The sequence below is a fragment of the Eretmochelys imbricata genome, chromosome 1, assembly GCF_965152235.1.
Source record: "Eretmochelys imbricata isolate rEreImb1 chromosome 1, rEreImb1.hap1, whole genome shotgun sequence".
In the NCBI taxonomy this organism is placed as follows: domain Eukaryota; kingdom Metazoa; phylum Chordata; order Testudines; family Cheloniidae; genus Eretmochelys; species Eretmochelys imbricata.
Window position 1 is genome coordinate 62,098,737 of NC_135572.1, and position 24,879 is coordinate 62,123,615.

Below are 24,879 nucleotides of genomic sequence, written 5' to 3' on the forward strand. Positions count from 1 at the left end.
GAGCCGAACCTATTTCTGTCCGCTGGCTCCAGACAGGCCTTTATGTCTGCGGGCTCAGCGCGCCTGCGCCGCCGCCATCTTACTTCCCTTCTTCTCCCTCCCTCTCCGGCCAATCCCTCCCCTTGCCCAGCTCCGGCGCCGTGCTCCAATGCCGTGTGAGGAGGCCTGGGGGGCGGGGGAGGACGAGTCGCGGTAGCGGGGGAGCCGGGGGGCAGACAGACCCAGCAGAGGGAGGAGGAGGACGACTCATCCCCAGCCTGGTTCTGCAGAGGAGCTCGGCGTGAGCCCGAGGGAGCCGGGGCAGAGCGGCTGAAGCGAACGCCCGGCTGCAGTAGCGAGAGGGAGCGGCGGAGGAGGAGAGGCTGGGCCGGCTCCCCTCCCTGCGCCGGGCTCTCCTGGGGGAGGAGGGCGGCTGGCCGGCTGGCTGCTTGTTCCGGCCTCCTCCTCTCTCTCTAACCACCCCAAAATGATTCAGCTCCATGGCTGCCACTGACGGGAATGTCCCTGCCCGGCTCAGGCTGCCGCCGCCGCCTTGCTGCGTGCCAGCCTTGTACGTATCCGCCTGCGCCTTGCTGCTGCTAGGCGCCCCAGCCCGCCGCTCCGCGGAGCCCCCGAGAGCCCCGCGCCTCTTCTCCGCACCCGGCCGCCAGAGGCGGCGGCGGCCGCTCCCCCGGGGCCCCGCGGCGGGGAGGTCTGCTCTGCCCTGCCCACAGTCACCCCGCTGTAGCTACACACAGCTCGGCTGGGAGCCGGGGAAGGGGGGCGGGCGGTTGCTTTCTGAGTTGGCCGGATAACGTGGGTATTTGCTTCCCCCCCGGAGAAGAGGGCTCGGGGGGAGTGGAGATCGGAGGGGAAAGTGAACGGCGAAGGAGTCTGAACTGAAAGTGTCACATTCACTGGCTCTGATCTGAAGGCGGCGGAGGGACCCGGCCTCGCCCCCCGCAGCCCCCGAGAGGAGGAGGAGGAGGAGGAAAAGGGGCGGTTTAGTGACAGTGCCGGCTGTGCCGAGGCGTCTCAGCCTGTGCTGTGTGCGCCAGCGGGGAGAGGGGGTTGTGTGTGTGTGTGGTGCCTCTCCCCTGGGTTGCATGCAAAGCTAACTGTGTGGCTGTCTCTCTCCGGGCCGGGGAATTGCACTCTTAAAATAAACCCGGTACAATGCACCAGCCTGACTCAGCCGCAGACATTAGTGCTAGGAAGATGGCGCACCCGGCAATGTTTCCTAGAAGGGGCAGCGGCGGCAGCTGCGTTACTGCGCTCAATGCACCAGGTACCGGCGCTGGTAGCGGTGCCCTCTCCACCGAGGATTATCCGCCGCCTCTGCTCATCCAGCCGCCGCCTCCATCTCTTGCAGCATCTTCATCGGCGGGTCCACAGCCTCCACCCCCTCCTCCACAAAGCCTGAACCTCCTCGCCCAGTCTCAACTCCAGCCACAGCCTCTTGCACAGGCTGGAGCCCAAATGAAAAAGAAAAGTGGCTTCCAAATTACCAGCGTGACCCCAGCTCAGATCTCTGCCAGTATGAGCTCTAACAACAGCATAGCGGAGGACACGGAAAGCTACGACGACCTGGATGAGTCCCACACTGAAGACCTGTCGTCTTCAGAAATTTTGGATGTTTCTTTATCCAGGGCCACTGACTTGGGTGAACCTGAACGGAGCTCCTCCGAAGAGACTTTAAATAACTTCCAAGAGGCTGAGACTCCTGGGGCTATCTCTCCAAACCAGCCTCACCTTCCTCAGCAGCATACCCCTTTGCCTCATCACCCACAGCAGAGTGTTGTGATCAATGGAAATGTTCACCCCCATCATGGTCACCATCACCACCACCTTCATCATCACCATCATGGGCATCATCATCCATCGCATCCTGGGGTGGGCAGTACACCAGCTTCTGGAGGACCACCCCCAAGTCCATCATTTAGAAAGCTGTCCACAGCTGGAAGCTCTGACAATGTTATCACAACTGCACCAGTTTCTGCTGCATCATCCACTGGTACACCTGCATCTGCCCTGTCTAATATTCGCACTATGAGTACTCCTGGCAGTGTAGGTGTAAGTCCCGTTACTGGAACTAGTACCTTAAGTAATGTGGGCGGGAGTAGTCCTAGTATGACAAGCAGCATGCTTGGTAACGTTAATATAAACTTAAGCAACATCACAAGTGCTGCTAATGTACATGCTTTGTCTGGAGCGAGCAGCAGTGTGAATATCTTGAGTGGTGTTGGCAATGGTACGAGTGCTTCCTCTAATATCATTAATAATGTTACTAATCCAACTGCAGGAATGGCAGTAGGATCAAGTCAGCAGCAGCCTGCAGCTGGCACATCAAGGTTTAGAGTCGTAAAATTAGATTCTAGTTCTGAACCTTTTAAAAAAGGTAGATGGATATGCACTGAATTCTATGATAAAGAAAACACTGTAGCAGTTACAGAAGGAGTAGCAGTAAACAAGGTGGTAGAGACTATAAAACAAAATCCATTTGAAGTGACTTCTGAAAGGGAGAGCACCAGTGGGAGTTCTGTTAGCAGCAATGTAAGCACACTGAGTCACTACACAGAAAGTGTGGGAAGCGGGGAAATGGGAGCACCTACTTTGATACAACAGCAGACATTTCAAGGTGTGGGTCCACAGCAGATGGATTTTAGTAGTACTGGACCTCAGACTATTCCAGCATCCAATATACCGCAGAGTATTTCTCAGTCACAGCTTTCACAAGTACAATTGCCTTCTCAAGAAGTAAACTATCCACAGCAAAAGCAAGGAGTCCAGCCTTCAGTGCAGGCTAGTCTAACAGCTGTTACTGGTGTTCAGCCAACTCCAGTTAATGTGGTAGGTGTATCATCTTTAGGTCACCAACAACCTGCCATTCCAAGTGTGGCTCAACAGCAGCTACCATATTCTCAACCCTCACAGCCTGTGCAAACTTTGCCTGTTGTACCACAACAGCAGTTACAGTATGGACAACAACAGACACTTCCTACGCAGATGGCCCCAGCACGAGTTAAACCAGTGAATCAGAGTTGCGTGACCGGGACCATACCGGACTACATACAACATCAGCAGATACTTCAACCTCCAGTGCCTGCTGTGCAATCCAGCTCTACAGGAATAGGAGCAGGAACACCTGTTCCTGTTGCTCAGGCACCAAGCATCCAACCTTCTGTACAAGTACACCCTGCTGTGGCACCAGCTCAGCCTGTTGCACATGCTCAGACAGCAAAGCCATCTGGAGGTACTAGTGGTCAAATTGTTAACATTGGACAACAAGGAAGTGTACCTGCTGTGGTGCAGCAGCAGCCACCTGTTGCAAACCAAATTACACCTTCAGTTATGCAGCAAAGTGCTGCTCCTCCGTCTTCACAAGTGGTGCAGCCTGTTCAGACTGGGATAATTCAGCAGGGGCTACAAGCTGGTGCTTCAAGCCTTCCTCCGCAAATGGTCATTGCTTCACAAAATGCTTTATCTGTACAACCCCAGGCACAAGTAGAAACTGTAGTTCAAGGAATGACCAGCCAACCATTGCCTGCAGTTAGCCCTATACCTTCTACTAGTACTGTTCCTGCACCAAGTCAAGCTAGTTCAAATGTACCTCCTGGTATACCTTCTGCTCCTGTAATTTTGGGTCCATCACAGAACATAGCACAAGCTTCAGCTGTGCAAAATGGGAATTTGGTTCAAAGTGTTAGTCAGCCTCCCTTGATAACAACTAGTATAAGTATGCCAGTGGCACAGAATGTGCCACAACAGATACCGCTCACCACTACCCAGTTCTCTGCACAATCACTAACTCAGTCAGTTGTAAGCCAAATCGAAGATGGGAGGCGCCCTACAGATCCTTCCTTAGTTGGTTTACCTCAAGCTGCCAGTGGTGACGGTGGTGGAGCATCGGCTGTTTCAGATGGGAGTGGCAGCAACATAACCTCCTCTGCTTCCCTTTTTCCACTGAAGGTACTGCCATTGACAACCCATCTTGTTGATGGTGAGGATGAGAGGTAAGATCATGCCAGTAACTTTACAAAGAAACCATATCACTTTTATGTACATTAGTTTGCAATTACAATTGCAGTGATTTCATAAGATGAATAAGTATAAGGTTGCAGGTATAGTTGTGATACCTGCTTTGTTAGGAAAAACAGTTTTTCAGGTCATGACATATTCAGCTACTGTGTTAAATTTTTGTATTCATTGCACTCTGAAACTATGTTGCATGAGTACACTGTCTATGTGTAGTAGTACTTAGCAGGTTGTCTCCCTTCATTATATTGTATGTACACACAGTGTGTATAGTTGACTGGAAAAGTATGCTTTGGAGCGTGGTGGTATACTTAGGTAACTTAAAGTTTTTGGGGAGCAATTCTTAAATACAATTAACTATTTGAGATTTATTTTTAGGTATATTTTACAAGCCTAAGAGTTCTCTCCATCTCAGATTTCCTTTTTGAATCTTGACATCATCATGGTTCGGTCTGCTGTGAATGAATACCTTATGGAATGTTTGGGCCAGCCACTTCAGGCAATATGGAGGTGGAGTGGGGCTGCTCTGGGGTGGTGGTGGGTGAGAGGAGATTATTTTAAAACAAATTGTTGAAACTACTCTGACCCTAGATGTTTTCTCCCAATGGTTCTCTGCTGCTGTTCCTCCCTTCCAACCGCACTTTTGCTGCTCTTTGAGCCCAACCCGAGGCAGTTGGATGTTTCGTTCCTGGAGTGTCCACTTTAAAGCCCTATTCTGTTGCTGGAGTTGCTCAGTTCTGCACAGGCCTTTGAAATTGATGTGTCTGTAGTGCAGTCTCTGAGGAACCATTGTTAAACACTTGAAACATGAGGGGTTTTTAAAAATAGATGAGAACTGGGTATCTTAATTTGTATGTTTGTGTATGTGCGTGTGCTGGTTTCTTTGGCAATGTGTAACTGTCAATTTCAAAGGTTTCTGCTCCCTGTACAGAATGTAGCAGCCCTGGCAACAGCCATTTACAACCATTATTATTTAATACTAATGTTGTAGCTGTATGTGGTAAACCCAGTTGGGATTAGGGCCCTATTGTAATGGGCTCTGTAAAAATGCATATGAGGACATGGTACTTCTCGCAAAGAATTTACAGTCTGGCCTTGTCTACACTACAGGGGAAATTCAGTCTAAGCTACACAATTTGAGTTAAGTGAATAGTGTAACTCAAGTCAACGTAACTTAGATCTACTTACCATGGGGTGCACGCTATGTGATGCTCTCCTGTTGACTCCCCCTTCTCTTCTCAATCCGGTGGAGTACAGGAGTCAACGGGAGAGCGAACTGTGGTCAATTTTAGCAGGTCTTAAACCTGCTAAATCGACCGCCGATGCATCGTTCTCTGCTAGTCAATCCCCTGGTAAGTGTAGATAAGCCCTGAGAAGAAGAAATTCCATTAATGTGAGAGGAGGGTAACTTAGGACAGAATTAAATAGCCTTGAAAATAAATGGAAAAAAGGAAAGATTCAGGTTTTCCTCCTTGGATGTAGTCGCAATGAGAGGTGATCGGGTGGTTTTTTTGTTTTTTTTTTTTTAACTCTTAGGTTCATACAGCTGTTTAAGTCCTGAGAACTAGCAGAGGACAAATTTGTCCCCCTTGTGGTAGAACTCAGGATGCTGAAAGGGGTTCAATATTAATGTTAATATATTATCAGCAGTCTTTGATACTGTTGATCATGAGGTGGTGTTGTGCTTAAGGTGGCTTTAATCATTCTTTCTAAAAGATCCCAGAGGGCTAGTAGGTTGCTCATTTTCCATGAGGGTTCTCGCATAAGAGGTCTCACAATATTCCATTGTTGGCCCACTTTCTTTTCAACAAATATGTGAAGCTGGTAGAGGAGGTATTTAGATGTTATGGGCCCGCTGTGTCACCATTATGCTAGGGATGATCATCTTTGTGAGGTTTTTTTTGTTCTGTTTTCCCTTGGAGAACCTGAACATTGCTCTTTGCTTTTCTAGTGTTGGAAGCAGTAATCAAAACTGATGCTAGCTGGTGTGCTAAAACCAGTTAAAATGGCAGTATGCTTTTTGATATTGGAAAGAGTTTTGAGGAATTGGCTGGGGTATGTTACTGCACACTTATTTTGAGGGTAGAAATCAGCTGTTTTTCACAATTGATAGATTTGTTTGTAGTTCTTGAATCCCAGGTAGTAGCAGTTGCTGGGAATGCTGCCTTCTTCAGTTTCTTGGCTGGCCAAAGAATACATCCTTTCCCCTCCCACACAGACTGTGCCCTTATTATTTATGTCTTTGTCATCTCCAAGTAGACTACTGAAATGTGCTCTCATGTAGCTACCACTGAACATCCCTCAGATGCTTCTCTTAGAGTAGAATATGGCTGCTTGCTTTTTAAAGACCTGTAGAGAGAAGACTATACTATCACTGTGCACTGCACTGGTTGCCAGTCCACTGCTTATTCAAAGATTATTTACAGATGTTCTAGTACCTGGCTGTCTCAGAGATCCTCTCCCATGTATCCCTTTCAGAATATACCATTAGTGGGAATGTTTTTCTTTCCATCTGGGGATGGAATCCTGGAGCTACTGAGAAAGTATCTTCAGTAGCAGATCCTTGGCTCTGTAATGCCTTTCTACTTGCAGTCTAACAGAGTCTGAGTCTTGTACCTTGCGACATTTCCTAAAAGTGACATCTCTTTGGTTTGGCTTTTCTCTGATATCCTCAGCCACCAGTCTCCTTTAGTAGGTGTTCTTGGTCTTGGTTTGTTTTTTGCCGTAGGGTGTATGTATTAGATTAGATGCCTCCTGTTTAGGGAACAATATTGTATTATGTACCTGGACTCTATATGCCTAAGAAATAGGCACCCTAAAATATGTCTAACAAGTAAAATGTGGGCAGGGGATTCTAGACTCCAGGCGGGCACTACATTTTCTGATTTAAGATTAATATGTAAACATCACAAGTGGTTCCAAATCTGACAAGGGAAAATGTAGAAGAAAAAATGTAATTGAATAATGCTCAGTGACAGCATAATTGGACTGGTGAAGAAATTGTAAAATTCCATTGTGAGCATGCATCTGAAGAAATGTCTGACCCATGTAGTATCTTGTGTAAATTATATTGCAGCTTTCAATGGAGCCATTTTATAATTGTGTGTACAGTCATGTGTCAATGTCCTTTTGCCTTAAAATTGTTAACCCTATTACCTCTTTAGAGCAGTAACTGCACTCTTTCCTGTGCCCATTATTAGTACATAGGGTGTTATACTCTGCTGTTATCTACACCCTTTTAAGAGGAGAGAGAATTTTCACTTTGAAATAATAGCTGGTATTTCCCCAATATAAGTCAGACTGCTATATTTAGAAATATAGCAGAGAAGCCATAAAAAGGAACATAAAGATGCACTCCCTTCAGGATATCCTGTGGAAAATTAATCTATGAACTTCAGTCATTGAAGAGAGAGGGTAAAAGCAATAGTGTTACAGCTGCCATATTAATAAGCTGTTTCCTCTGGCTGCTGTTCTCTTAGCCTGTCAGATACACCTCACATTTTGACATGTCAACCTCTCAACTTGTCATCTGTCCTAATAGCTCAGTTTCCTAAAATATAGGCAACTTCCCTTTTGGTGTTTAGGTAGTTTCTTTTTTCTTGAGTCAGAGTATATATATTGATTCTTCATAAAGTTATCTCATTTGTAGGTGGCTCTTGTCTCAGTTTACACAGAGACTGATTATTAAATCAAGTCAATTTCAAACAATCTTTGATCTTCAGATGTTTTAAGTATGGAAATCTTTCTTCATTTTATTTGTAATGCCCTTGAAATCTTTCAGATAGATAAATAGATCTTAATAAATATTTTTCCATTACATTTTCATGTATGTAGACTTTGTATTGCAAAATGAGTCAAGATAACACCTTCCTAGGCAGTGCGTTAACATCATACGCAAATAAGTTCACAGTGGGAATCTGTGTGTGCAATAAAGAGCACAGCTCTTAGTATTTAGTTTACATATAAGTACAAAATCCAAATCTGTTGTATTTCTGATTTTTATAGGTACTCAGTTAATTTAAATCACACTTTGTTTCAATTTGCATCTCATTCATAAATGTTGCTTGTAATGATAGTAAAGATCAGACAAATCTTTTTCTTCACTTGTTTTCTTCATGCACTTCAGAGCACTTTGTGTAAGTCACTTTCACTGCTTCCTCTCTAGTCAGTCTGTTTTTTCACCTGTTTGTGTGTGTCTTTCACATAGTAACGGGGTGCGAGAAACCAGTTTTAAAAAGTAGGAAAATGATTGTAAACCCATAAAAACTGGTATGGAGACTTCAAGGCATGTGTAGTACCTGAAACTATTTTACATCCCCCATCCCCCCTGCACACTGAATTTCAGATTGCTGATGTCTTTAAAATTGGACAGGTGGCTGAGAGACGTTTACCTGTGTATAGACTCTAGGATTGGTCCAAGGGTTCTTAAAGTTATGAAAAGGGAGGATGGATGAAACCAATCCAAGTGAATTAAGCACACTGGTAAAGATTTAAAAAAAAAAATGCTAACTGCAAGCTAATGCAGTCAGGAAAGAGGGGAAATGAGATTTTAAGGATGTCGCTAATCACCTCTGACCTATGGTAAGCAGGTCAGGTTGTAGGATTGTGAGTATAGCATGATCCTTTCTCTTATTAATGCTTTTAATTTTTAAGTTTACAACTTAGTGAATTTATATGGAGCTTGTTTTTAAACTAAGATTTTATCATAGGTTTTATGCATTGTGAACTGGGGCTGTGGGGGAACTGTGGGGCATCCTTAACATGGCATAGTACTTTAGCGGTTTGCATTGAGCTTCTGAATTTGTGTAAGCTGTAACACCAGACTGTCAGCGCTATCATTGTTACAATCCGTCAATTTCAGAAGCTAAATTTAACTTCATAAGTTTGCCTTGAATTTGAAAATGTCATTAAAATTTGCACCCAGAAGAGCATGTTTGAGTCTGTTTTAATAGGTCTTTCATAATTCAGTTTGATTATTAACAGAACTGGAATAGTACGCTTACCTTCTCACCAATAGTGAGTCAGATTGGTGAATGTAGTTTTGTCTTGTGATGCAGAGAACACTCTTGTTGCTGTGTCATGCTGTCGGGCTCAGCTCTGCAGTCTGCACAGTGGAATAGGATGCCATGCATCAGCAGGAGTGACTTTGTCACTGTTATCTCTGCTTTGCTGGAAGCGAAGAGGGAGGAAGCAGGGTACTCCACTCTCATTTCCACCAAGCAACTGCTTCTGGAAAGAAGTGTGCTCTGTCCCCATTATTTCCTGCAAGAGTCTTGATTCACTCTCAGGCCATGATGTGTTCCGAGACATAAGACTCTGCTCTTCCAAACACACAATGCTTTCATTGTGTCTGACAATACACTACATACCTTTCCTTCATTATGCATTAGGAGAAGAAGTGGAGGGGGCAAGGGAGCAAATCCCTGTCCCTCTCAGTGAGAGGACTCGGGATACCCATGTGGAAGATGCTCTCTTTGGCACCTTACATACATGCATTGCTTCCCATTCCATGATACTCTGACACACCAACCACTGCAGCAGTCCTCGCTATTCCAGTGGTTCTACCGAAGGGCAGGAAGAAACCAGCAACACCTTCTGCTATATGCTGGCCTCTAACACTGTTAGATATGGCTGGTTGTCATAGAAGCTGAGAACTATACTTTTCCAGCCAGTAACTTGATCTCTGCGGGAATTTTCTTAAACCTTTAGCGCTCTAGTTTTGTGTGCCTTTTTGTCTTCATTATTTTTAAAAACTGAAAATAATTCATAGTCTGGTTAAATCCTTTGTATGTATGTGTAAGAAATAAGGAGTTGGAGCTATTTAACACTGAAAAGCAGCCACTGTGAAATTTCTCAATTTTTTTAAAATAAATTTAATTCTTGTGAAAATTTCTAGTCTGACAGAATCGGAAAGTACAGCTTGTCAGCTGGCAGTACAAAACTTCCTGCCCTTACTATGTACTACAGTCCTGATGATGAAGTCCCAGTTGAGTAAATAATACTACTTTGGTGGGATTGCAGAATTATCTGGAATGAGTAAAACAGTGAGCTATATGAACCAATATAAGTCCGTTTTAATGAAGTGTAAAGTTTAAATGGCTAGCACACATTTGGAGCACAGACAAAGAATAAGTAGTAGTAAAGTCATTTACCTTGGCGAGAAAAATAGCATGAATGGAAGACCTTTTTTAGCTGGATGGAAACAAGTCTGAAAAAAACATGAGAGTGCAAATAGCCAACTAACATGAGAACACCGGAGAAGTATAACATTAAGCAGAAGTATAAACTTCATGCTTTACCATACACTAGGAGAGGGGCTGCAGGTGAGGGACGATGATCAATCGAGAAATTATTTCATGGTAACAACTAATATAAATGAAGTAAGAGAACTATTCATAATCTCAAAACACGATAGGACAAGAAACAATAGCCTGAAGCTAAGGAAGGCAGGGAAAAGTTCTTAAGCGCAACTGGAGAGCAGAATAGACTCCCAAGATGTGTGATTGAAGCACCATTGTTAAGGAGTTGTGTTTTTTTTTTAAAGGCTAAAGACATTAATGTCAGTCATGTGGTGAGAAGCTCTACAAAATACGACGTCAGATTGGATGACCAAACTTGTTTTTTCTGGTCCTGCTATCTGAATTGTACCCTTTTGGTCCTTGGCCTGCCATTGCAAACTGTTGACACAAGTTTAATTGTGAAACTTACTGTTGTGCTGTGAACATTTAACTCCCATAAACTCATTGCATGAAAATCACCAAACAGTTGTTATATAGTATCAGTTTTTGGACCTGGTTTATTTTATGGTAGAAACTATATGTGAAAGACTTCATCTCCCAATGAAGTTGGGAAGGAAGTTTTCAGAGCAGAGAATGAATAGAACATGAAAGCATGATGTGTCTTGCCTCTTGGGTAAATCCTTGCATTTGAAGAAAGCTAGTACACATGGTTAAATGGATATTTTATCATTAATAGTTAATTTGTGAATTGATGGCATGCTAAAGCCCATTGAACAGGGACTCTCATGACTTCGACATTATGTAGAGGTTAAGGGACAGCATTTACCACATTTCGTATGTATGAGTAAAATATTTGTTTTTTAGTATCCTGTTTTAGTGAAATTATAAGTGTTCATAATTTTGTACTGTAAAATCATGAGTGATTACAGTTAGAATGGACCAGAATTATGTATTTCCATTGTACAATGGCTGTCAGCTATTTTTCTTTGAGCTAGCCATCCCATTGAAGTCATAATGTTTATATCCCAGATCAGAGCACTCCATTAAAATAGACCTTTTAAATGAAATTTATTCCTCTTTAAGTGATCAGAAGTGACTCCTGACTTCCCTTTCCTCCTCCACCATTTTAATATACATTGATTGGCTGTTAGTTATACAGCAATTCAGTTAAGTTACTAATGGTGTTCATTTATTGTTCTGTACCTAGATTTGCAAAAATAGGCATCTAAATCCGTATATAAATAAGTGGCTTAACTTTCTGAGGTGTTGAGAACCTAACGCTCCTATTGAAGTCAGTGGAGCTCCAGATATTGGGTAACTCTGAAAATTAGGTGACTTATGTAGGTGCTTAACTTTAGGTATGCAGGCTTAAAATTCTTGGCCTACATTTATATTTCACTAGTAGTGCAGAGTCAGCAAAGCTATGGAAAAGTAGTGAATTTTATTGTTTTGCACAGAACTGTTACTCCATTTCTGGGACAAATTCTGCCCTTGGGATTGCCTGCGCAGACTCATTGAAGGCAACAGTGGTTATTGTACAGGTGTAAGGCAGAGTTTTGAAGGTAATTGTGGTGAATAGCTTGGGAAACGACATGGCTTTACTTTTTGGCTAGCGGTGCTACTTTTTTTTTTTTTTAAGTCAGCTTTGTAATCATTGAAGCACAAACATGGAAGCCAGTAGCATCATTTTTACAATAACTTTTCATGGGGAGCAGGAGGTGGAAGCCTACCATACATTTGTGCATAACTCGAGAGAAACAAAATGCTGATGCCTATTGAAAATATGTAAACTAAATGTTTTGGTTCAGTTATGGACTTACGATTGCAACTGGAGATTCTGTACAGCTTGTGTTCTTCGCCCAACCTGGTACTTCATACTGTAGAATATTAGGCCCTGATCCAGCAAAGCACTTTAACCACATATCTAGTCCCATTGTCATTAAATGATTGATTGGCTAACTTACTCTGTTTGCATGAATATTTCCTTATTGGTTTGCATGGCCATGAAAAGAAATTTGCAAGATTTCTAGGAGGGATGTATCACAAATTCCTGACACCCCCCTCCCACCCCCCCCAATTTTTCAAACTCAGGCCCTGTTGCCCACGTGAACAAAATGTAGAGCACTGTCCAAAAAATGCCAAACAAAACCATGTTAGTGGAGTTTTAGGGATGAGATTTCAAACATGCCAGTCAGAAAATTCAGTTGTGGGCAGCACAACAATCTTTACACCATCCTTTTACGAATATGTAATATTTTGTATGTGCTGTCCAATTTTATCTTGCAGTAGCTGTGTGCAGTATGGCACTCACAGCTGAGTTGCACAACTTTGTGGGTTTGAACATGAAGTACTCCAGTTATACCAGAGGTACATTTACCAGTAAACCTTGTATCCAGAGCATTACAACTTTGATTCATTCTCCAGAATAGCAGAAGCAGCAGACTGAACCTACATTGGAATGTGGTTTTTAAACACGGATAGTTTTATTTGTAAACTGTCTTCAAATAGATCAACAGTGCTCCATGCTATCACTAAGTGTGTCAGTTTTTAAAAATAGTTGTCAACTAAACACAAGACACCTGAACAATTTTTAAGTGGTGAAAAATATTTCCTGCATGTTCAAATATTTCCAATAGCATGAAACATTAAAAAAAAACCCAACATTTTTGATTTCTGTGGTGAGTAGTCTTTATTCTTAGCACAGAAATGAGTTTCTTCAAGCACTCAAATGAAAAACAGATATATAAAATGGAAATACCTTTTTAACCTTAGCTTTTCCTATGTCTGTGAAACGCCAGCTGTGCAATGCCAAGGGATTAAATCATCTGAAAGAGTAAGTGGAATTTAGACTTCTACTAAGCATCTCCTTACCTTTCCTCCACCCGACTCCTGGAACACTTTTGTATGGGCAGATGTACCTAACATCATATATGAATGTGATACGTGACAACTGACAGTTCTGATTTCTGCAATTGCTCTTACGTAAATTATAAGAACAAAAACTTAACCATGTTAAAATTGGTTTCACACACTGGTCACACACTTAAAGTAACTTCACCTTTTAGCAAGTCATTTAAAAAGATTTCAATTTAAAATTATTGCTCAAAATGAAAGCTTTTAGTTTTAATTCTTTACTTATGATCTGCCTTCATACTCCTCTGATTTAATAGTCTTTAGGGATGGTGGAAAATATAATATCTTCCCAGCAGTGCACACAACTTAATTATAGAAACCAGTGCTCATTCTAAACTCCAGTCCTTGGCATTTTCTTTAACAGCAACAAGTACAAAGCAATAAAGGTGTGGTATGATTGGGGTCAAAAGAGTCCATACTTAGCGTATGAGAGCCTTTTTTGCTTGTTCAGGAGCTCTGAAAACTTTTAGTTCTTTTAAAGAAGAACAAGTTAAAATTACTGAATGAGAACCCATTCTTGTCAGCAAGTTAAGGAAGTATGGGCTGGATGAATGCACTATAAGGTGGGTAGAAAGCTGGCTAGATTGTCGGGCTCAACGGGTAGTGATCAATGGCTCCATGTCTAGTTGGCAGCCGGTATCAAGTGGAGTGCCCCAAGGGTCGGTCCTGGGGCCGGTTTTGTTCAATATCTTCATAAATGATCTGGAGGATGGTGTGGATTGCACTCTCAGCAAATTTGCGGATGATACTAAACTGGGAGGAGAGGTAGATATGCTGGAGGGGAGGGATAGGATACAGAAGGACCTAGACAAATTGGAGGATTGGGCCAAAAGAAATCTGATGAGGTTCAATAAGGATAAGTGCAGGGTCCTGCACTTAGGATGGAAGAATCCAATGCACCGCTACAGACTAGGGACCGAATGGCTAGGCAGCAGTTCTGCGGAAAAGGACCTAGGGGTGACAGTGGACGAGAAGCTGGATATGAGTCAACAGTGTGCCCTTGTTGCCAAGAAGGCCAATGACATTTTGGGATGTATAAGTAGGGGCATAGCGAGCAGATCGAGGGACGTGATCGTTCCCCTCTATTCGACATTGGTGAGGCGTCATCTGGAGTACTGTGTCCAGTTTTCGGCCCCACACTACAAGAAGGATGTGGATAAATTGGAGAGAGTCCAGCGAAGGGCAACAAAAATGATTAGGGGTCTAGAACACATGACTTATGAGGAGAGGCTGAGGGAGCTGGGATTGTTTAGCCTGCAGAAGAGAAGAATGAGGGGGGATTTGATAGCTGCTTTCAACTACCTGAAAGGGGGTTCCAAAGAGGATGGCTCTAGACTGTTCTCAATGGTAGCAGATGACAGAACGAGGAGTAATGGTCTCAAGTTGCAGTGGGGGAGGTTTAGATTGGATATTAGGAAAAACTTTTTCACTAAGAGGGTGGTGAAACACTGGAATACGTTACCTAGGGAGGTGGTAGAATCTCCTTCCTTAGAGGTTTTTAAGGTCAGGCTTGACAAAGTCCTGGCTGGGATGATTTAGTTGGGGATTGGTCCTGCTTCGAGCAGGGGGTTGGACTAGATGACCTTCTGGGGTCCCTTCCAACCCTGATATTCTATGATTCTATGATCTGTTCATTAGTTGTTTATATATGCTGAACTGATTCTAATATTGTAAACTCAACAGTACTAACTCTTGACAATCTTTTCTTAACTGAAACCCAGAAATGTTCTGTGTGAATAATATTTCTTCAGTTTCAGTATTCTTAATATCTTTGATTAGAAGTCTACTTATTATTCTAATACTCCTCATAGTAATTACATTGTAATATCTCAATCCTGTTTGTGATACAGACGCTGCCATTGATGGTCATAGTATTTATATTCTAAATCAAACTTTGAGTCCTGAGATTTTCTTTTATTATTATTTATTATGGTGCTTCTTTAGCAGGCCTTTAGATGTGTTCCAACGGCTGCTTAATTGGATAAGTTATTTGAAAGCCAAATCGGAAGGCCCAAACATGCATTCAGAGAATTCTATCCTATAACAATGGAAAGGTATGATTGATTAGTCCTAGAAATAATCTCAGAAAACTTCTTAACTAGATTCTCTGCAGTAGGATTATGCATATGGCACAAGGTGGTGTATGCTAACTTTGGATGTTTTTGCTGACATGGATAACTTCTCTTTTATTAAAGAAGGTTGACATTTAGACATTTCTTATGAATTTCTTCCAACTGGCTAACTATATACTTAACTAATCCCCACAATGCTTTTGTGGTATGTAAATAAGTATTATCCTCACTTGGCAGAAGAAGCAACTGAAACAGAAGTTGAGAGTTTTGGCTGGGTCCTTGTCAGATCCTGGATTTGAAACAGGAGGTCCCAGCTCCATCTTCAGTCCACTAAACCACAGTTTCTTCCTGGCCCTGCTGAAGACGATGGAAAGGCACACATGGGCTTCTGTGGGTTCAAGGTTTCACTCTTGATCATGTATTTAATGGCAGCATTATAGAAAGGCAGAGAGGTGGTTCTAGAAGAACTCACAGCATTTAATGATTCAGTCTTATGTGCTGAAGGCCTTCTGCAAGATACTGAATGTCTTCATTTTGCCTTGATGTCTGTTGTATGTGAGGATGCTCATCAACTCATAGTCTCTGTGTCTAAAGTCTGGCAAGAAAAGTTTCCTATTAAGAGTTTTATAAGTTAGTCTATTATATTAAGGAAGTTTTTTAAACAGCTTTAATGTTTATAAACTACTTAACTAAAAATATTGACTCTAGTCTGAGATTTCTATAAATTACCCATAGCTGCCTTCATCTTTGGGAAGTTTTCAGGTTTAAAAATTAATAGGGTTCCACATACATGTAAAATGTTTATCAGAATATCCCTTTTTAAATCTGTTGGTTAGAGAAATGGGGATTGCTTTTTTTTTATTTCCACTTAGTCTTCATCTTATCTGGTAGGAGCATAAAATTTGGTACAAGTGAAACTGCTGTGTTAAATGGCTGTACATTAAAATAGTTGCTTAATAATTTACTGTAGTATTCAGATGGGTCTGAGGTGTAAGTGCACAGGACTCTAATCTGTAGAATGAGTTCAGTATGTTAAGAATGGGACAGCATATTGTACTGCCAAATGCTGTTAGTAGGAGTAATATCTTAAACTGGGTGAAATTGTGAGTCCTAAACTTGTTTTTGGAAATGGTTCAAAGGGTTTTTGTGCAAATCCTCTCTGCATTTTTTACCTGCCAAGTTCATAGAAATAGTGTTTACAATTTCATTTTTGCTGTAAAAGGGAGTAATTATACTTTAAAAAAGGGGAGCATGCTGAACTATTTCTAACCCCTTTTTAAAACTAGATCTATGAAATTACATCAAGCTTAAATACAACTATTGATAGTGTCCTTTATCTGTGCTAGAAAATATTAGTGAATTTAATGATATTTTTTTTTGAGTTGTGAACACCAAAACTGCAGTGTTGATCTTGAGATATATGTAATCTCTGTTGGAAAGCTGCCAAACATGCTGTCTGTTTGAGAATACTTGGGACTTTATGAAAAGTATGTACATTTTTTTTTTTTTCTGGCTTCTTCTGTTGTACATTTCTGAATGGGTTTCTTATTCCGTTAAACATTTAATGTGGCATAACTTTAAATGTTTTAATTTTATATGGCTACCATATATTTTTGTTGTTGTTTGTTGTGAACAGTATGTTGGTTACCTTGCCTGTTACACAACCCTAAAAGTAGAGGTTAGTTATCTTCTTGCTGCCGACTGCTTATGTTGGAATACGGCGAGGGATGTTACTCAGCACCTTTGTTCCCTTTAATAGGCTAGAAACTAACATGTGAATAGAGGGAAAAACTTGATAGTGGGACACCTTATTTTTTGTTCCTAAAAAGGGGTTGTATTCTAAAGAATGGAAAATGGAAATAATTTTTAAAAGTAGATGACTTAACACTGAAAGTCTTTGATTTGTTTGCATTTGTCAAATGGTTTGAATGAATGGTCCCTACGTTTTAATGTACCTTGTTACTGTATACACTATTTAAATTCTAGAACAAGATTCATTTTAATATGGATGTTAAACTATTAGAGGAAAAGAGTATCTCTAGTTTTTGGCATTCTGTAATGTCAAATACCTGTTAAACAGTTGATTTAATAGCCTGTAAATATCACAGAAGTAGTTAAAGTAAGAATTCTGCAAGTAACACAGTGGAAACTTAAAGTATGTACACGCGTATATGCTTATAAACAAACCTGTTTTGAGATTTATTGACCTAAAAAGTCTCTCAGCTTAACAAGTAAAATAGATCTTAACAGTTGAGCTGAAATGTGAACTGAAAACTTTTCATAGAATCATAGAATATCAGGGTTGGAAGGGACCCCTGAAGGTCATCTAGTCCAACCCCCTGCTCGAAGCAGGACCAATTCCCAGTTAAATCATCCCAGCCAGGGCTTTGTCAAGCCTGACCTTAAAAACTTCCAAGGAAGGAGATTCCACCACCTCCCTAGGCAACGCATTCCAGTGTTTCACCACCCTCTTAGTGAAAAAGTTTTTCCTAATATCCAATCTAAACCTCCCCCACTGCAACTTGAGGCCATTACTCCTCGTTCTGTCATCTGCTACCATTGAGAACAGTCTAGAGCCATCCTCTTTGGAACCCCCTTTCAGGTAGTTGAAAGCAGCTATCAAATCCCCCCTCATTCTTCTCTTCTGCAGGCTAAACAATCCCAGCTCCCTCAGCCTCTCCTCATAAGTCATGTGTTCTAGACCCCTAATCATTTTTGTTGCCCTTCGCTGGACTCTCTCCAATTTATCCACATCCTTCTTGTAGTGTGGGGCCGAAAACTGGACACAGTACTCCAGATGAGGCCTCACCAATGTCGAATAGAGGGGGACGATCACGTCCCTCGATCTGCTCGCTATGCCCCTACGTATACATCCCAAAATGCCATTGGCCTTCTTGGCAACAAGGGCACACTGCTGACTCATATCCAGCTTCTCGTCCACTGTCACCCCTAGGTCCTTTTCCGCAGAACTGCTGCCTAGCCATTCGGTCCCTAGTCTGTAGCGGTGCATTGGATTCTTCCGTCCTAAGTGCAGGACCCTGCACTTATCCTTATTGAACCTCATCAGATTTCTTTTGGCCCAATCCTCCAATTTGTCTAGGTCCTTCTGTATCCTATCCCTCCCCTCCAGCGTATCTACCACTCCTCCCAGTTTAGTATCATCCGCAAATTTGCTGAGAGTGCAATCCACACCATCCTCCAGATCATTTATGAAGATATTGAACAAAACCGGCCCCAGGACCGACCCCTGGGGCACTCCACTTGACACCGGCTGCCAACTAGACATGGAGCCATTGATCACTACCCGTTGAGCCCGACAATCTAGCCAGCTTTCTACCCACCCTATAGTGCATTCATCCAGCCCATACTTCCTTAACTTGCTGACAAGAATACTGTGGGAGACCGTGTCAAAAGCTTTGCTAAAGTCAAGAAACAATACATCCACTGCTTTCCCTTCATCCACAGAACCAGTAATCTCATGATAAAAGGCGATTAGATTAGTCAGGCATGACCTTCCCTTGGTGAATCCATGCTGGCTCTTCCTGATCACTTTCCTCTCATGCAAGTACTTCAAGATTGATTCTTTGAGGACCTGCTCCATGATTTTTCCAGGGACTGAGGTGAGGCTGACTGGCCTGTAGTTCCCAGGATCCTCCTTCTTCCCTTTTTTAAAGATTGGCACTACATTAGCCTTTTTCCAGTCATCCGGGACTTCCCCGGTTCGCCACGAGTTTTCAAAGATAATGGCCAATGGCTCTGCAATCACAGCCGCCAATTCCTTCAGCACTCTCGGATGCAACTCGTCCGGCCCCATGGACTTGTGCACGTCCAGCTTTTCTAAATAGTCCCTAACCACCTCTATCTCCACAGAGGGCTGGCCATCTCTTCCCCATTTTGTGATGCCCAGCGTAGCAGTCTGGGAGCTGACCTTGTTAGTGAAAACAGAGGCAAAAAAAGCATTGAGTACATTAGCTTTTTCCACATCCTCTGTCACTAGGTTGCCTCCCTTATTCAGTAAGGGTCCCACACTTTCCTTGGCTTTCTTCTTGTTGCCAACATACCTGAAGAAACCCTTCTTGTTACTCTTGACATCTCTCGCTAGCTGCAGCTCCAGGTGCGATTTGGCCCTCCTGATTTCATTCCTACATGCCCGAGCAATATTTTTATACTCTTCCCTGGTCATATGTCCAACCTTCCACTTCTTGTAAGCTTCTTTTTTATGTTTAAGATCCGCTAGGATTTCACCGTTAAGCCAAGCCGGTCGCCTGCCATATTTACTATTCTTTCGACTCATCGGGATGGTTTGTCCCTGTAACCTCAACAGGGATTCCTTGAAATACAGCTAGCTCTCCTGGACTCCTTTCCCCTTCAAGTTAGTCCCCCAGGGGATCCTGGCCATCCGTTCCCTGAGGGAGTCGAAGTCTGCTTTCCTGAAGTCCAGGGTCCGTATCCTGCTGCTTACCTTTCTTCCCTGCGTCAGGATCCTGAACTCAACCAACTCATGGTCACTGCCTCCCAGATTCCCATCCACTTTTGCTTCCCCCACTAATTCTACCTGGTTTGTGAGTAGCAGGTCAAGAAAAGCGCCCCCCCCTAGTTGGCTCCTCTAGCACTTGCACCAGGAAATTGTCCCCTACGCTTTCCAAAAACTTCCTGGATTGTCTATGCACCGCAGTATTGCTCTCCCAGCAGATATCAGGAAAATTAAAGTCACCCATGAGAATCAGGGCATGCGATCTAGTAGCTTCCGTGAGCTGCCAGAAGAAAGCCTCATCTACCTCATCCCCCTGGTCCGGTGGTCTATAGCAGACTCCCACCACTACATCACTCTTGTTGCACACACTTCTAAACTTAATCCAGAGACACTCAGGTTTTTCTACAGTTTCGTACCGGAGCTCTGAGCAGTCATACTGCTCCCTTACATACAGTGCTACTCCCCCACCTTTTCTGCCCTGCCTGTCCTTCCTGAACAGTTTATAACCATCCATGACAGTACTCCAGTCATGTGAGTTATCCCACCAAGTCTCTGTGATTCCAATCACATCATAGTTCCTTGACATTACCAGGACCTCCAGTTCTCCCTGCTTGTTTCCAAGGCTTTGTGCATTTGTATATAAGCACAAATATATATTTGTATATAAGCACTTTTTGTAAACTTGAAAACAAAAAGCAATAGCATCAACAACCAAAAAAGTGAGATTCCACAAAAACAAAACCTACCTGTTAAAAGGTTCGCAAAAAGAAAAGGAGTACTTGTGGCACCTTAGAGACTAACCAATTTATTTGAGCATGAGCTTTCGTGAGCTACAGCTCACTTCATCGGATGCATACCGTGGAAACTGCAGAAGACATTATATACACACAGAGACCATGAAACAATACCTCCTCCCACCCCACTGTCCTGCTGGTAATAGCTTATCTAAAGTGATCATCAAGTTGGGCCATTTCCAGCACAAATGCAGGTTTTCTCAACCTCCGCCCCCCCCCACACACATTCACTCTCCAAAGTGGATGGGCTATTACCAGCAGGAGAAAAGGAGTACTTGTGGCACCTTAGAGACTAACCAATTTATTTGAGCATGAGCTTTCGTGAGCTACAGCTCACTTCACGGAAGCTCATGCTCAAATAAATTGGTTAGTCTCTAAGGTGCTACAAGTACTCCTTTTCTTTTTGCCAGTACAGACTAACACGGCTGTTACTCTGAAACCTGTTAAAAGGTTAAAAATGAAACCATTTTAGAATTCATATACCTGAATATTTTAAAATTGGGTCCTCCTTTATTTAGGTGATATGAAAAGATTTCAATGTTCTGTATTTTTCCTGCAAGTGATGATGACATAGTTAAAGTATGATTATGGTCAGGATGGTGACTGTAAAAAAATAGCATCTTCTGAACCCAACAGATGTTTCCTTTATCTCATCTGCTTAATTTTCTGAACGAATAAGATTTTTTCCAAAAAATAACTGCGCTTGATTTTTTATTTGTTTGAGATGAAGAACATACCACCTTCCATTTTCTTCAATGAAATTTCAGATTGCTCCATATCATAGCATTCCTGCCTTTACTGAAGTGAAGCAAGAAAACTTTCAACCATTGTTTTTCACTAACTTTTCTAGAGGAAAAAAGAATACTGAGTTTGAATTTGAGTAAGTAAATGAAAGAATGAACTGTCTTCAAGTATGTGATTTTAAAAATCTAATTTGTTTTTTTAGTTTACACACATTCTGTTATGAGTTCTTAAACTTTTGAGCACACTTATAAAGAGTTTAAGGTTATCCTCATGTGATGGGATGTACAGATCCCATGTGGAGCCTGAAGGGGCTATAGGGCAGTACTGGTCCCAGGTAGCCTGGCCCATCCAGACCTGCAGAGCATACTCCAATTGGAGAAAGGGTTGAAAAGGGAGCAACCCAGCTCAGGAGGGGAAGGTATGGGGAGGAGGACAGGCCTTGTCTGGAAAGCTCCTGACAAGGACACCAGAGAAGCCTTCTCAAGGGAAGAGTGTAAGATTATTTATTTATTTATTTATTTATTTATTTATTTATTTTTAGTGGCCTATAATTCAGCCAAATGTGCATTGGATTTTCCTGGAAATGGCAAAAGGCACATCTCTAACAGAAGGGAGGTTTCCCTCTTCCTCCTGTCAAATTTTAAGTCTCTTTGCTCTAAAGCATGGTGATTCTACAGCTTCTCCATGAAACAGCTGTAAGAACTTTTTAACCTGGGGAACACTGTTTTTTCCTAACCTTGTTCTTGGACAAGGCTGAGCTGTTTTAGCTGAGATCTCATAAATAAAAATAAATGAGTTTTGGTGAGAGAAAATCTCATGCTTCAGTACATAAGCCAACTTCTAACTATTCAGGGTTAAGAGGAAACTTTCCCTGGGGCAGGTTACTCATACCTACTTTCAGCAGTTTTCTTGCACTTTCTTCTAAAGCTTCTAGTATTTGTAGTTGTTGGAGACAAGATCCAGTATGATAACTCTTATGTTTCAAACTAGAAATAATAAAACCAATGGAGTCATAAATCAAATCTCAGTTTTGCCTAGTTGAGTACACAGACTCAAGGTAGGTGGGAAGGAGGGGAAACTAATGTAATGGGATGAAAAGGCAAATCAATAGTAGAGATTTTTTTTCCAATTCAGTTGTTTATAGAATCTCAAATGATCAAAACTGGTCATGTAACCATTAAATACCAACCATAACTCAGTGGCATAAGGCACTGGCTTTATGTAATAATAAACTTTAAGATTGTGTTGGATCTTTTAGGTACAGAAAAGTTGTAGCCAAAACAATATTGTACTAAAGCATCACTACAAAAATGTCAAAATTGGAGTGCTGTTACTATAAACAGCATGGCTGAACTGAAACATTCTCATTCATTTAGCCTTTGTTGCTCAGGAAGCCATTCTCGTGCTTGAAAAATGTAACTGTCAGCACATCAATTGCTTTAAAATAGCACTTCAGACACTAAAGCTCTGATATTGAAGCGCCACTAGAAAACATCCAAGTGGCCTGTAAAAGCCGAATACTGTAAACAGTGTATAATAAGCTAAGCTTTTTCAGTTTTTTTAGAAATATTTTAAACTGATTTCTGAAAATCTTGCACTTTATCAAATTTTTTTTAAATTGTGTTATTCATAAACCATAGAATGCTTTTAAGGAGGAAGTTGCAATGTTTTGGCTAAAAACATGGGCTAATTACATTATGAATGCAAATATTTAACTTAGTTTTCTGTCTTCATAAATTTATTCGGGACGATTAGCCATCGGTAGATACAAAAGACAAGGGAGGAAGTCCCATCGGGAGGGTGCAAGGCCAACACCTTAGGGTCTGGACTTCTCTGCTTTTTCCCTACCCCATGTCTTTTTAGATGCTTGTATGTCTCCTGGCAGGGTCCACAGCAGGACCCAGGTGTTCTTCGTCTTTGATTCAAACCTCTTGCTAGCAGTGGTCTGATAAACTTGAAGATCTACACTGGAAGCAGAAGGCACTTTCTATTGGTTTTCTTCCTTCTAGCCGCAGGGGGCGGTGTGGGGGTGGGCTGGGGAGGTTTAAAATCTCTACTACTCTCCCCTTCTAGAGGTGTATCTGCTGCAAGAGAAAGGAAAGAGGTGTATTTTACTCTACCCTCTCCAGTAGCCTCTGAATAACTCCACTGCCTGTCTCTGCTCCTATTTTCCTAAGCAGCAGCATTATGACATTACCATAGTTCTTGCATTTCAGTGCTGTTTTCAGGGTTCTAAATAAAAGCAGTGAAACTTACTAGTCTTGTTTTGTTTTTTACTGCTCTCCTAGCCATTCAAAGTGGTTTCCTTTGTCACTGGGTCTCTCTTCAATCTCTGATTTGTGTGTATTCACTCTATCTCTTTTGCTCAATAGCTAGTCACAACAGGGAAAGTCAAGGACTTGACTCTGAACATCCATGTCTCTTGTTTTTAATGGCCTTTAACATCTCATCAGTTGTATGCATCACCCTAGCAACTCTAGAAAGATATTTAAGAATTCCTGAAAAAGTGTACTTCAGAGTTGAGTAACTTGGTTAGCTTTTAAATGACTTTGTCTTGGTAAGATCTTTACCATCAAGAGTTAGTCAGTGTGGTGTATGTATTTCTGCCATTTCACCTATGGTCAGTTTGGCAGCAGAATGTTTACAGCATAAAATATAGTATGTATGTTTTGCATGGTTGTCACTTGCAAATGAATATTCTGCTTAATCATCATTTTGTACCTTGATAGATATCTTAATTTTGTTTCCAAAAAAGTGGTGGTTCTTGCATCTACTGCGAAGTAGATATTCCTCATTGGAATGCTTGTATGCATTGCTTTGTATATGTGGGTACAAAGAAAATCTCTTCTGTCTGTGAAACAATCTCAAGGATTCTTGCTGAAATAAAATATTGAAAAGGAAATTTTCCCTAACCTTTTAAATTTAACAGTTTAAAATATTTATCCATAAATATTAAGTTTTATTAATTCAATTAAAGTACAGTAAAATAAGTGCATAATTGGGGGTAAGGGAGAAAGCAAATTAGTGTAGTAGACTAAATACTCTATATTTTAATGTTGAATTAGGGGTACAAAAATTATTGAAGGCATCTGAAAAAAGCAAATACACCTTTTGTAATCTTTTTTCCAGTGTACCTCCATACTGTATGAGTTGAGTATTTAAAGAAATGTACAGAATTTCTAAATTTACTATAAAAACAATAAGGAAAATAGTTTTGAAAAAATGTAGTACCAGATTTGTTAGAAAAATGGTTTCAGAAACAAGCATCCACTGAGCGGTACTGAAGCATCTTCTGTCTTGCTATTTTTTTCTGAATTTAAATTTGGCATTCAAAGTCTTTTATATTGTACTGTCTATACATGTCGTACATCACAGTATGGTTAACCTGCTCATAGACAAAAATAAAAATTCAGTGCAGGAAATAAAAATGGGACTGGATATATTGAATATCCTTTAAAAATGTTTTGCTGAGTACACTGACGTCATTAGAGTTGTCCATAGGCCCCAGGATGGACTGCTGTAGGCCCCATATTGTTATCAAATCTATTTCAAACCTACTGGCTTACTTTAATTAGTAATTGATACCCTCTCAGTCAAAACTGAGAAGGAAGTTGTGTGCTCAGTGTAAG

The 24,879-nt window shown here is 41.7% G+C and overlaps 1 protein-coding gene across 1 annotated transcript in view; it reads left to right on the forward strand.

Moving 5' to 3' along the window:
- The first annotated feature begins 204 nt into the window (after positions 1–204).
- TSC22D1 (TSC22 domain family member 1) overlaps positions 205–24,879 on the forward strand; it is a 140,542-nt gene continuing 115,867 nt past the window's right edge. The window contains exon 1 of the mRNA XM_077811762.1: positions 205–3,992. Within this exon, the coding sequence (XP_077667888.1) occupies positions 1,156–3,992 (2,837 nt within the window). The 5' untranslated portion in view covers positions 205–1,155. The remainder of the gene's footprint in view (positions 3,993–24,879) is intronic.